Consider the following 14,801-nt stretch of genomic DNA (forward strand, 5'->3'; position numbering starts at 1 on the left):
TTCTTGATGATTTGCGTCTTCCTGGACAAAAATTCATTTTACCAGGAGGCAAACATAAGTTTGCCAATAACTCAGAAGAAGTTGATCTAGTAAGTTGTTTTTAAATGTATACCATCAATATACACTAAATAACACGTAACGAGACATAAAAATGGAAATTGAATTAAATGTTTTTTAATGAATTTTTTAATCAAAGTTAACATATAAACGTGATTGTATCATATACAATATTTCTTTTTTAATTTTTTTGAAAAATAGAATTACTCTAAACAAGTCATGTACAAAATAAGTTAAATTCCATTCTTTTAATGTGTTGAAATAAATCTGAGCTATATCGAATAATATTTGTAGAAATAATATTTGCATACACTTTATGTATTTAAATTAATAGTATCTAATACCTTTGCAGTAAATGCATCTTTCTTTAATTTATAATTAGTTGCTACCAGCATAAAAAATTAGTTTCCTGAGCAATAATCATTTGCAATTCTATGTTTATTCTATATTATCCTATATAGTTATTTATATTATTCCATATAATTATTGTATTTATATTAACATTATATAGGATGTCCCATTTAAATCGATCCTTATGAATATCTCCGAAACTATTCATGATTAGACTGCGGATTTCCATGCATTTGTAGGAAATTTGAAAGTTTAAAATTGCATACAACGCGTATAATATGAAGAAATGTATAAAATACCCAAAGTATAGTGTTTGTTATGTTTGGTACGTAAAACAATCTTCTATTGAAATTTCTCCACCCAATTCTCTATTTTTTGAATTATATTCTGAAAAATATGAATTTGCATAAAAATTCGCACTCTATTCATGATAGTGGAAAATACTTCGAACAAAAGTTAAACTGTTTCGAGGAGAGTACTATTTGATATTAATGATTTTTTGTAGATAGAAATGTATAGAACATATGGAGGACAATCTTATTTTTTTAGTGGAACCATATATATTTTTTTTAAATGCATTATTTCTATCTTGGTATTTTATACACAAAAGTATTATTAGCACTAATTTGTCGTTCTTTCTTGTATCAATTAAAAGTTTAATTTTTTCTTCTTCTTCTAATAACAAAAATCGTCTTACAGTCGCGTAGTCAAATACGCACATGTCCATATAAACTTATAAACCAATGCGATAAATTGTTGTTAGTGCGTGCATAGCCTCAGTTTAGTAGATATTTTAATTCTGATCTTTTAAAACTTGTCGTGCGAAGGACGGAGAAAACAAATCTGAAAACAGTGAAACCTCATAGAATATATAGTTACTGATTTCATTCCTTTCTGTTTCTGTAAGATTTTGTTGTCTTTTTTTATTCAATCGTATAGCTATTTGTTTGCGTAAAATAGTTTATTTCTTTTTGCCTAACTCTTGACTCATCTTCTTCGTCTTTATTTTTCACTTGCTTAATTTCCAGAACTAGATGCAGTTTATTTCATAATGTTTACTGTTCTCTACATTTATTTTTTAGTTTTTAAATAATAAAAAATAAGTAAATAAAATAATATATAATTTTCCACAAGGATATATTGTCATTAATCTGTTCCTGAAGGACGAACAAATATTAAATTGGATAAATGTAGAATTAACTTTTTGTATTATAAAAATTAACAAAAAAGAGAATAATTAGTTCTCAGTGTCGAATCGAATTAATAAATAGTCTTAATTGTTAAACTTATCTCGTATGATCTTTTTGCTGCTGCACTTGGTATTCAGTGTTAGCTTAAATTCATTTGTTACTTTAGTTATTTCAATCTAACTGCATTTTGTGACAATAAATTCAAGTGTTTTGTTTATCTCTCCTCTCGTCTTTCGTCCGTGTTCATTTCGCATTGTTCTCTTTTATTCTTACTCCTTCTTGAAGTATTGTTCTTTGGATCACCAACGTTGGCAACGATACGTTCTTAACAGTCTTCTTTTGTACGAATATTGGAACTCTTGAGAAGATGCTAGCAACAGCCGAATGAGAAACAAGTGTCTATTTGAAGTATACTATTTAGATTATTAAGATATTAAAAAAATTATAAAACCAATATATGTATAGCTAAGGCCAAGAAAATATATTAAAAAATGTGTATTTGCTTAAGGCAAACAGTACGGGTCTAGAGTAATCTAGACCTAGACTTTAATCTAATCTAGACTTTAGTAATGAATACTGGATTTTTGGATGAATATCGTAACATTTTCTTGCCGAAAGTATGTGACGAATGTAGAGGTTTCGCTGAACGAAAGTTAAAATATTTACTAAACTAATGGTTTCTCGACATAAATAAGTTAATAACTCTTTGCAGAAAATAGCTAAGGTGAAACAATTAATGTATTAAAAAATACATGGTTTCATTAATGAGTTTCATTAAAGTTGAAAGTTATGAAGATGACCTTCATATGTCCTCTATGTGTCCAGCTACAAAAACCTGATGTCATCACATTATGTTCCCCTCAAAACCACTTACTTCTTGTTTGAAATATTTTTCAGTATCATGATGAGTTTCGGAAATATTCGCAGGGATCGATTTAAATCCTGATTAATCTACATACTCTGTATACTAAGTAACAAAATTAAAGGATCAATAAATTTTGAAAAGAGATCTTTAATTTTAAGCTGTTATCAATTATACAAAAATAGCTGCGGAGTAAATGGTCTAAGTTTCATTTCATCTACTTGCATCGCGTTAGCAAGAGAAATCCGGTGACTCGAAAATTCAGAAAAATTTGAAAGTTTATAGAAATTACGCTAATAATGAAACCATTCTTAGTTCCAGCAAGCAAACATTTAATAAAGATGAAACCATTCTTCAAAACAAATACAAGTTTTTGTGTAGTTTTGAATATTTACAAAACTGCACGTGATATAAAAAGCAGCTAAATTAAAAGTTTTATAATCTTTTGATACTTAATTTTTTATAGTTATAGGCTAGATTTTAGTTGCACATTGCACAGTTAACAAATCGACTGATCAACCAATACGACACGAAACAGACACATTTTAACACTAGATTTACGGGACGCGTCATTTCGACGCATTTCGAATTTCGTGAGGTAAATTACACGAGACGTTTATATTTTTCTTCTATCATTTATACTGACTCTTATCCATTTAACGAGACAAATATATATCGAAAATCATTTTCTTCAAGGTTTTCTAGTTTTTAAGTTTTCTATGTGGTATACCTATCTCTACGGATGCGCGTCATTTTGACCCAATCGAAATGTTCGTAAAACCTAGTGTTAAATGGGAGCCTTCTACATGGCATTCGTGCGATAATAGCTGTCATATTTATCACTGGAATTGTATGAAATTTCATCTTTATCGCATCACATGGATACTACCATTGACTTGAGAGGGTCGCACAGTTTCAGCTTTGTAGCGGCAAATCCAATACTAATGCAACAGTGAAAATTCTTTATTTTTAATGTTCTGTTCATAAAAGTTTCATTAACATATTGGTGTGGTTTTCCTGATTAAAATGAGACCAAACACGATATTGTTATAAAATTGGGTAATGTAATTTACTATAAAATTTTATAACAATATGAAGTTTGATCTCACTTTAATTAGAAAAATCTCAATTCAATGTATTAATGAAATTTTTATTAAGAAAAAATATAAAATAAAAATGTTGCCTCTGGATTAGTGTTGTTTCACCGATACGAAGGTGAAAGTGGCCTTTTGGAGGGCCCTAACTCTAGTTAATATTTGATACGATCGCCAGGCAGCACTTCCATTACTGCGCAAGTAATGATTTTAATGAAATATGTTTTAAATGAAAGTTGGATGGTTTAGAGGGGGGACATAATTTGACGCGATTAGCTTTTATAGAAGGATGTGTGGGGGATATATAAACCAATTTTTTTTAAAAATGAAACTATGAACATAAAAAGTCGGCACCCTGAAAGTTTAACAGCTGTGCTGAATAATATATTGTCCATTGAATAATATATATATAATTTTTTAATCTTTTGATTAGTTTTTATTATTTTGTGTAGCTTTTTTAAATTAAATTACGTATATATAGTTTCTATATATATGTAATATAGTATATATAGTTATATATAGTTACTAAGTATCTAAATCTTGTCGAATTAATTGTTAATTTTTGTTGTAAAATGTTATTTCATTGAATATTCATAAACTTCAAACAATTCTACAAAATATAGATAAATTGGAATTTGGATTTTCGGTATTATAGTAAAACTTTTCTTATTGTCAGTTTTATATGTATAAATGAAGTCCTTCAGTATGTATGGTTACAAAAATTGTAAAAATTCGAGTAGATCGTAATCTCCTGTGATCTTACGTAATTATAATACGCTATGTTTCTTTCGTTTTCCTTCGAGTAATCAAAATTAATATCCGGCATATAGCAGCTCTATGAGTGAGAAACAAGCGACCGGCAGTACAGACGGTTTCAGACTACCATTTACGATTTCTATTCAGGAATGTTTGGAAAAGTTGTTTTCACTTTTAAAAATTCTCTTCACTAGCATAAACGTTGGAAAGGGCTGTCTTTTTATAGAATTGAATGTCATTGATCATGTTGTCTTTTTTAAATATAAGAAATTTGTAAGATTAAAGAAAAACACAATTTTCGTACTAATAAAAGAGGCCATTTTTTAACGAACCATTTTCTGACGATCATTAGGATCAAAGGGAACATTATTTACATTCGGATGTTATGGTGTACGAGATATTAATTTTTATCACATACTTATACAGAGTGTCCACGGTAACTCCGGACAGTTCTTTACATATTTTCTAATGTATTGCAGCTACAAAAAGTTTTTCATATGAAGATTATATGGCATAAGACAGATACATTTTTTAATGAAGGCGAATATTTTTTACGTAGTTATTTTTCGAGCGAAGATGATCAAGTTCGTTTTTCTACGTGGAACATATTTTTCAGATTATTTGATTGTGTTTCTTAAAAAGAATTCACTAACTCTCCATATATACGACTAACTTTAATTAGTTCTTGAGATATTGAGTTTACAAATTTACTGATTTTTGCGGAAAGAACTTCACAGAAGTAGGAAGCACGGACTGGTGATATTTGCGCGGTGACATGTGCTAAGCATTGCTTCTTGAAACAGATACGAATAAACAAATACGTATATACAGTAATATAATTCATATTATATTATTATATAATATAAATTATTATTAATATTAATATTATTATATAATATAAATTATATTACTGTATATACATATTTGTTTATTAATACAGTAAGTAATATAATTTTCCTGCCTATTTTTTAATCTCTTAATGAGGCATCATAAGCTAGAAATCTGAAGAGTTAATTTTTGACGTGATTCAATTGGTATTGGATACCGTGCTTGGGATCTAGTTGCTTCTACTGTGTGTAGCGTCGGTTAGGATTGAGATTCCGAAAATCAACCGGTGGGGCGCTGTTCTTAATCATTTTTAAGAAATGTTAGGAAGAGCGATGACTCTATGATACGGCCAAACGTCGCGTATTTTCAGTTCGGTTAAATCTTCATTCAGCAATTTAACATTTAAAATAATAATAATATTGTCCTTTGACACTATTTGACGTAGAATGCTTCAAAGAATGAATGTATGTAAAAAATATATGTAATTTCATCTAGAAAAACGAAGTTGACCTTTATGCGTTCTTTACACATCCTCCTATAAAAACGCTGATCACGTTAAGTTATGCCCTACCCTATATACGATTGGTTCGCACGTATCTCATTATCGTAAACAATACGATAACAATGTCGTGTTTGGTTTCACTTCAATCATTCATTAACAAAAAATAAAAAATAAAAAAGTTTCATTATTGCAATAGTGTTCTCTGACTGATACGAAAATGAAGCGGACCCCACTGTGGGGTGGGCACGCTGTACGACCCTCTCAAATGTTTATTTCCGCATGACACGGCGCTGGTGAACCTTTTCTATTTCGCGACGTGCTGCTGACTTACACACATGCATATGTATATATATATATATATGGACACCGTCGCATAGTTATGTGATTTTAACTGTTCGGTTGGTTGGTTTGTCGGCTGTATAATGCGTAGCTAGAACCTAGAACCTTTTTCCACTTGCGGCTAGTCGCGCGCGATGCCAAATACAGGTCAGCTTAATTTTTTTTAGTGAAACCATACATTTTTTAACATATTAATCAATTCATTAAATCATTCGTCATAAAAAGCTAGTAACCTAGTTATGTCGAGAAACTGTTAGTACTAAACAAAAAATTTTTTTGGAAAAACTAAAGGATATAAATAAGATAATTAACTTTGGAGTTTCTGTCGAATGTTAACAACCAAACATATGTGTAGTATCACGGTAGAAAATCTCTCATCATTATAATATTAATTATTTATGTTAAAGGTATTATAAATTATAATATTATATATTATTATAATATGATATTATATGTTATTATTATATAATAATGCATAGCAATATAAGGTAATACTATTATATATTAAAACGCCTTGAAAAGACGTAAAATAACATTCAGTCACATGTAGTTGTTCTGGATGTGGGTATGACATATATGTATTTCATATACTTTGTAGTCGCGTACAATTGATCTTGACTTCGCACAATTTCGCGTCCGCGACATCGCATCCTTAGGCGTGGCAGCGCGTATAGGAATTGTACCATATTCAACAATGGATTTTGTATGACTGAGAGTCGCGCGCGACTAATCACAAGTGGAAAAGGGGATTATAGTTTTGACATTTTCTATGCTCTATACTGTGTAAAGAATTTTTGAGAAAAGCTTTTCTTCCTTAATTTTTTGTAGTTTTAATTTTTGATGACACTCAAATAGATAGTTTATTATATGTATATACTTGTATTATATACTATTATAAGTATATGCTATATGACAGAGACACTGAAATTTCGACTATGAATTCATTAAGACTGCTAATTTGCAAGCGTTATAAGTGTAGTTATGGTTATACTTTTATGATAGTAGAATAAAATATATGTACATATTTCGCACGGTTGTGCTTACTGTGGTGGTTACGTAAGTTACAATAATGATACTCTTTTTAAAACAGAAATATCTTTCGCATAACGCACAATGTATAATTGCGATTTTACTATACACTCCATGTACGTAGCGGAATAGTTCTTGCTTCTTTAAAAGAATGAAAGTCTATCGGATTATCAAAATTCATATAAATAGATGAGTACACAGTAGTACATATGTTTATACAAAACTATCTAGGAGACGAAAATATACACACAAGTAGAATTTTATTATATTATTACACGCATGAAGATTTCTATCATACTTGTGCAGTGTGACAGTTTCAGAAAAACTTCGTACTTTCGTTGGTACCACCTGAGCTATTTTTTTTGCAGAGCTCCAAATTTTTCTAAATTTTTGAACTATCAAACTTCCGTTATAAGTTTATTTCCTTCAAACATGCTTGTTAACATAAATCTGATTAAAGCCTCCTCTTTACAATGTCTTCCTGGAAGTAGTTGGTATATTATTTTTTGTCACCATTTTTTTATCGGAGTAATTTAAGTCATGAAAAAAATTTATCAATGATTGCACTATCAATTATACACACGTTTTGAGAAAAAATCTAATCTCGAAAATCTATTTTTCCGCATCGCTTTTGTAAGTAAAAATTTTAGGAATTGTAGGTGTCAGGCCACCGTTAGTAGTGTTTATAAATATGTACATATGATCGTAACAAAAATTAATGTAAATTAGTATACACAGTACAGTCAAATGTTTGTATGTATTCTCGATGAATCTTCAACATCTATTTATTCCAAAATGAAGCTTATGAAAAAATGTCACTAAATTTTCAACTTATTTTTTTATGTAAATTCATTCCCTTTAATATTACACCAACAATTGAGATGATCTGAGAAATTTTTAAAGACATAATTATATCTTAGATTAGACAATGTATGCATGTAAATTATAGAATAATTATTAAAAATATAAGAGCTCCAGATAAACAGATTTGAAAACAGATTTAATTGTAGTCATAAGATTATAAGTATAATTATAAGAAAAGCACATAATGTTTTTGCAAGTACTGAAACATTCCTTTCTTTAATGAATAAGTGTTTCGTCATTTGTTATATTTCTATAAAGTACTAATATCGCAGATTATGTTCCATTTAAAATTAAGTAAGATTTTCTCGATATGTTTTTTATATCGTTAAGAGCAAGCAGCTTATTCAAATGGTTCTATGTATAATTTTGTAATAATTGTCAATTGGATTAAGTCCTTTTTATATTACAAGATGTGCATTATAATATTTATACATTTAGTGATATTATATGCTTATAGTAATATTATGCCATAAATAACTTGCCATTACATAAATTATTTAAATATTATTAACAAAATATTTTTTAGCCACCAATAGAGGGTATTTTAGAAGGTTGGGGCAGTTTTACCTCAATTTTATGCAAAACACTTACAGAAATGCAAAATACTGATGAACGTCAATCTTATCGTCCATCAGAGTTGTTAAACTCGTTTAAAAAGAAAACAACGCAATGTATGGATGGAGGGCAACATGATTCGCATGAACTTCTCAGACATCTTCTAGAAATAGTACGAAATGAAGATCTCAGGGTGAGTATATATTTATTTTATTTCATTTTATATATAGTAATGTTTTCAGCAGTGAATTATGTTAAGAACGGAATAAGAGAAAAAGAATTAAAAGTATTAAAATTGTGTTAAAAAATATTATTACATGAAAAAATAATATTGTTACGAATTCTTTATTCATTCTTAAATATTATTACAGTAATGCAATGAAATAGATTCTTCATTAAGATTTTCAATTTTCTTGTAAATACTGTGCTATTTTTTGTATAGCACACCCTAAGAGGTATTTTTGCAATGTTGTAGAAGTCAATATTTGATAGTTATAATACACAAGAATAACATGGTATCTTATTTATGATATTATCATATTTTTCGGAATCATCATGTGACATTGTTAAACAACCAACGAAATTATTTAAAATTATAATTAAGATAACTAGATAGTTAATTTGCAACTCTCGTCACTACGGATCGAACGCTATCTCTTACGTGGGCCACACTCTCTTGACAACGCTAGTGTCACGTAGAAGACATAAAGTCACGAAAATAATAGATCGCCCGTGATCTCCTCGTGTCGCAGTTCGAACATTTCACAAATAAGGTGAAGAAATTGAACTTTGTATATGGTAATAGAATTTATTATGAAGATCCAACAGAGTGACGGTTCAAAATGTTACAACAGACTGATTCAAAATGTTACAACAGACTGAGACTTTAGTCCCTCTGGAGGGGTTGTTATCTGGTGTATCTCAGAGGCGGCTATTCCGTTACTATTTGGTTATTGTTTCGATGGCTGTGTAGATAAATGGACGTTAGATTTGCTTTGCTCCGTTGAAGTGTATGGCTCTGGTGGGTCGCCTGATTTGAATGATCCCGTTATCTTCATTTTCGGTAATGTTTTGGAAAGTGACCGTCCCATGGGCTGATGGATGAATTTTTGATGCATATTGTTTACGTGAGCGCTTTGGTAGGCTTACGGTAGGGATTTGATACATACATTTTTAGGAAGTAATCGATGTAGACATTTGAAAAGTTTACATTTGTACATTTTTCGTAGGAATAATAATATAATGGTTTTCTGTTTGTAAAGATACGAACGTCAATTCTTCCAGCTTGGAGACAGCAGTCGGGCAAGTTTTGACGGTTTGTTGGTTATTAATTAATTCTATTCTACGTTCAGGTGAATTGATTCTATTGAGTTGAGTTCTTTTACAAATGTGGATGATTAACGTTCGTTTACAATATTTGTTTAAGTAGTGGCTATCGACGAAGGTGTATTGTTCTGAGTTGGTTAGTATTAAGTCAGTTTCTACTACGGGTGCGATAAATACTTGAAAGGTATCGGATAAATTTGTGTTATTTTCCATTCATTGTTTTCCTGATATGATAGTATTGATAATTTTGTCGATATGTTCTAAGAAAACGTTGGCATAATTTAGTGGTCTTACTACTAGATTGCTTTAGATGTATTCGAGGGCTAAAATTATCCATGTTATGGTCTCCTTCCTGAAAAATAAGGCTTTAATCTTTTACCGTGGATTCTTTGCGTTTGGCCATTGGAATATCCAATAAGATAAGTGGGATGGGATGAGAGGATTTCTGCCGGTCCTAGCCATTCGTGGTCTAATTTGTTGGTTTTGTGATCGTTATGTACCCATACTTTATCTTTTACTTGGAATATCGTTTGTGTTTTGATAATTTTTCGAATTTGATGTAGATTAGCGTTATGTAGATTTTTCCGGAGGTTAAATAATTGATCTTTAGTTAGGGTGGGGTTGTTTGATATTGAGAATGGCATGTTAGCTTGTCTTCCGAATGTTAATTCAAATGGGGTATGTCCGGTCGTTTCGTGTACTGAAGTATTATATCCCATGCATATTAGTTTTAAATTTTCGTCCCAATCGTTTTGTCGGTCGGTTGTACAAGTTCGAATAAGATCTTTTACTACAGCATGTGTTCGTTCGAGAGATCCGTTAGATTGCGGGTGGAAAGAAGTAATTTTTATGTGTCGAATTTTGAAAGCCTTTGCAATTGTATCCATCAGTTTACATATAAAGTTTCGTCCCATGTTCGTGAGGATACTTTTCGGTGCGGAAAATATGTACACATAGTGATCCAAAAGTTCGTTAATGATCGAATTGGCTGTTAGATCTTTTAAAGGTATGAGAACGAGATATTTGTTTAATTGATCTTGGATAGATAGGATAAATTGGTTGCCTTGTTTAGTTTTGGTGAGAGGTCCGAATATATCCATTGCGATTTTATCACTAGGGTTAACGGATGTGTCAGTTATTATGGGTTGCTCTTGGGTCCTGATACGGTTTAATTTTTCTCGTTGGCAGGTTTCGCAGTTCTGTATAAATTCTGTGACGTCTTGCTCTAGGTTTGTCCAGTGATGGTATTCTTGTATTCGTTTCACGGTGCGGTGTATACCTAAGTGTCCTACTATTTCGTTATGATTTTCGCGTAGTATTGTTTGTTTTTGTTCGTTATCGTAGTGTACTGGCGGATCTTGTCCAAATATTAGTTTAATTTGAGGGAATCTGGCTGTTAGATACCTTAGCATGAGTTGAATGTTTACCTTTTCTAATGTGCTGAAGCTATTGTCGTTTATTCCTATATGCAAGTGTCCAGTTTGGTGTTTAATAAAATGTTTAGTTAATTGATGCAACCGATGCTGTTCGTTAAAGTCTCCTAGTTCGGTCTTTGTAATTTGTTTAAAGTGTGGTTTGTTAGGTTGTTGAGTTGTTGGAGCTGGGGTGATATATTGGTTTTCCAGTCGATATATTCGTCATAATAGTTCGGGTTTTTTTTAGATCGGATTGGATTTCTTCATTGGTGATAGGATACAATCTGGATAGAGCGTCTGCAACTGTATTTTCTTTTCCTTTTTTGTATTCAATTTCATAATCGTACTCCTCGAGTCTGAAGCGCCATCGCATGAGTCTCGATGAGGGATCCTTAACATTTTTTAACCACTTTAAAGCTTGATGATCACTTTGAATCTTAAATTTTCTACCAAGTAGGTATTGCCTTAGTCTTTTGATTGGCCATACTATTGCTAGTAACTCTTTGTCGGTTGTGGAATAGTTTTTCTCAGGCGGGTTCAAGGTTCGGGATATGTAGGCATTGCTCTTAATCCTTCGTTACTTGCGTCTGTTATTAATGTAAATGTTTTTTTAAGTCTGGGTATTGTCGTACAGGAGCTTCACAGAGTTTTTGTTTCAGTGTGTCAAATGCAAGCTATTGTTTATCAGTTCAGTGGAATGGAGTATCTCTCTTTGTGAGATCTGTCAGTGGTTTCGCGATTTTAGAAAATTTGCTTATAAATTTTCTGTAGTACACAACGAGTCCTAAGAATGATTTTATGTGAGTCGCGGTTTTTGGTATTTTAAAATCTTTCACGGCCTGAATCTTTTTAGGGTTGGGTTTTACTCCTTCTTTTATAGTAATAAAAGAATGTCCTAGATATTCTAATTCTAGTTTCACAAATTCACATTTGTCCGGTTGTATCTTTAATCTTAAATTTTGTAATCTGTCTAATACAATGGCTAGATTTCGGTTGTGCTCTTGGATGGTGCTTCCGAATATTATGATATCGTCTAAGTATATGAAACAGATATTTCTTACTAATCACCATAAGGCGGTATACATCATGCGTTGGAACGTTGCCGATGCGTTTTTGAGGCCAAAAGACATACGATTATGGTAGAAATGACCTTGTGGAGTTGAAAATTTTTTGGATTTTTGTTCCATAGGTATCTGGTGAAATCCTGACGAGAGGTCTAGAACTGAGAAAAATTTAGCTTTGCTTAGTGATAGAGTATTTCGTCCGAATTTGGCAAAGGATACGCGTCTTGATCTGTTTGCTCGTTTAATTTTCTCCATATTTAATTTTCTCCATATTTGTTTACCTGACATCTAATTTCTTTTGAACTACCCAAATTGGTGCGTTATATGGACTATCCGATGGTTCTATGATACGTTTGCTTAGCATGTCGTTGATTTGAGTCTCAATTTCTTTTTTATGACATTCGGACAGTCTATAAGATTTGATGTTTATAGGTTTGTCTGTCTTGAGTGTGATTGTATGTTCGGTTAAGTTAGTGTATGGTAGTGAGTCTGTTTCCATGTTAAAAACGTCTAGGTAATCGATAAGGAATTTCTCAAGGGGTTCTCGAAGTTCTGGATCAATATGTTTGGTACGTATTATTTATGCAAATTTATTAATTTGTCTTAGCTTATGGGGTTTTCTATTTCGTTTATAATATGACAGATCTGCTTACCAGTGTTGATAAAGCATTTTGTTGTGGGCTTTCCTTCGATGTATTGGGTTGAAGTTAAAGTTTCACCTGGTCCTATCTCGTTATCGGTGTTCTGGAATGGTAGTATAATCTCGTCCCAGGTTAGTTTATCGTTAGTAACGTTGTATTGGTACTTTGTAAGGAATGGGAGTCCAGTTATTCTATCTTCTATTAGGGGAAAGTTGTCAGGGACTACGTGAAATTGGTGATTCTTCTTGAGCATGTTTAGATTACAAGTTTTGTCGGTGGTGTGTTTGTCATTTTCCATTAGGAAAGTCTTTAGGCTAGAGGTTTGAACGTTCTCCTTTATTAGGTTTATTCCTGCTGCGGTATCAATGAGAAATCTGACATTCGACAACGCAATTCGCACTCTCTGACTTCTCAACTAACACTCTGACTGTTAATTCATCTTTCTCCCTTAGCATTCCTTTGTCTTTTGTCTTAGCCCCACCAAGCACGTGTTCCGCAACCGCTCGTGACCAGGGTCACGCAGGCCTTTTCCGCGAAACTATTCGATTGAAGGATCGACGATACATTGTTGGGCCTATCGGTACTTCGGCTTTCTCGCGACATTGTTTATAGTTCGCCCGATGTCTCTTAGGCCTTTCGTCCACGATACTACAATAGCGCTGAGCAATTTATTATCACTCGCATCAATTTCTGTTACATCCTGTTTATCTTCCTTTATATGTTTGTTTGAGTATACATTCAGCTATATCATAATTTTTAGTAATGACCTTGAAAGATTCCTTCTGCCGCATTTTTCATTAGGGCTATGCATAGCTCTTTTCGATTTAATCAGGTTTATAACTGCCTTCAGCTCTGCTCACATATCTAGCTTTAAGGTTTCAAAAAATACTTTCCACTTTGTTTCTTTGCTTTTCATAATGAATAGTGTTGTAAGTTATAGTTTATGACATTGTATTCTTTGGTTCTAGTCCATTGGAACTTTCTTCTATGATATAACAATATTTGCCTTCTTTCTAACCTTTGTTAAAAATATCTAATTATCTTCCAACACTACTGTATGTATTAGAGAAAAAGATATTTGGCAATCACCTGAAGACTCTGTAGTATAATGATTGATGATATACAAGATGCTAGGTAACCGGTGATACAACCTGGAAGGCGATGTTTTACATAAAAAAAAGACCAAAATGTAGAATGCAATTTTTTTTTCATATAAGGCTTTGTTGTCGAGAAAATTAACTTCGACAATTTGTCAAATACATGTATAAGTACTGGGTCAAGTCTCGACGGATTTTATACTGTTATCTTTATTCGTAAACATTGTTGATATGTCTATACGATCTATTACCTATTATCTAAACTATTACATATTACCTATTACATAAAAATGTTTACCTTACAGATATGTTTTTAATTTAAAAATTATTGAAATTAATCCTTTTTGTAGTGGAAATTAATTTAAAAAACTTCTGTAAAGAAATATTTTAAAATAAATTAATTTTTTAATGAATTAAACATTCATAACAACATTCAAACAACACATAAACATAATGAATTAATGAATGAAACAAAGCATTATATGAAAAAATTTTATTCTATATTTCCGTCTTACTTTTTTTTTATGTGAAATCAGTCCATTTTCGGTTTGATTATTGAATTAGTTACCTGATACCTTGTGTAACCTTCAGATCTTAAAAGTGGATATTCTGTATCGATGTCACGTTCCATACGTTGAAACCTGCATCAGTATCAGGTTTGCTTACCAATTAGAACAATACATATACTGATTCTTATATCTATGTGAGCTGCAACCTATGTCAATATATCAATATTAAATAACATCAAACAAAATCAAACAAAATCATCCATTTGTTTCTATCCATTGTAAACATCGGTATATAGAACTGTGCAGGCCGGCCTGAGTGTCT

The 14,801-nt window shown here is 31.5% G+C and overlaps 1 protein-coding gene across 1 annotated transcript in view; it reads left to right on the plus strand.

The window, feature by feature from the left end:
- Positions 1-5: 5 nt before the first annotated feature.
- The window catches only part of LOC117213238 (ubiquitin carboxyl-terminal hydrolase 16-like), a gene marked incomplete at its 5' end in the record, with an annotated part of 36,424 nt that continues 21,628 nt past the window's right edge, over positions 6-14,801 (plus strand). Inside the window, 2 exons of the mRNA XM_033458602.1 lie at positions 6-89; positions 8,399-8,620. Of these exons, the coding sequence (XP_033314493.1) occupies positions 6-89; positions 8,399-8,620 (306 nt within the window). The remainder of the gene's footprint in view (positions 90-8,398; positions 8,621-14,801) is intronic.

Source organism: Bombus bifarius, unplaced genomic scaffold, assembly GCF_011952205.1.
Source record: "Bombus bifarius isolate JDL3187 unplaced genomic scaffold, Bbif_JDL3187 scf7180000008546, whole genome shotgun sequence".
Lineage (NCBI taxonomy): Eukaryota > Metazoa > Arthropoda > Insecta > Hymenoptera > Apidae > Bombus > Bombus bifarius.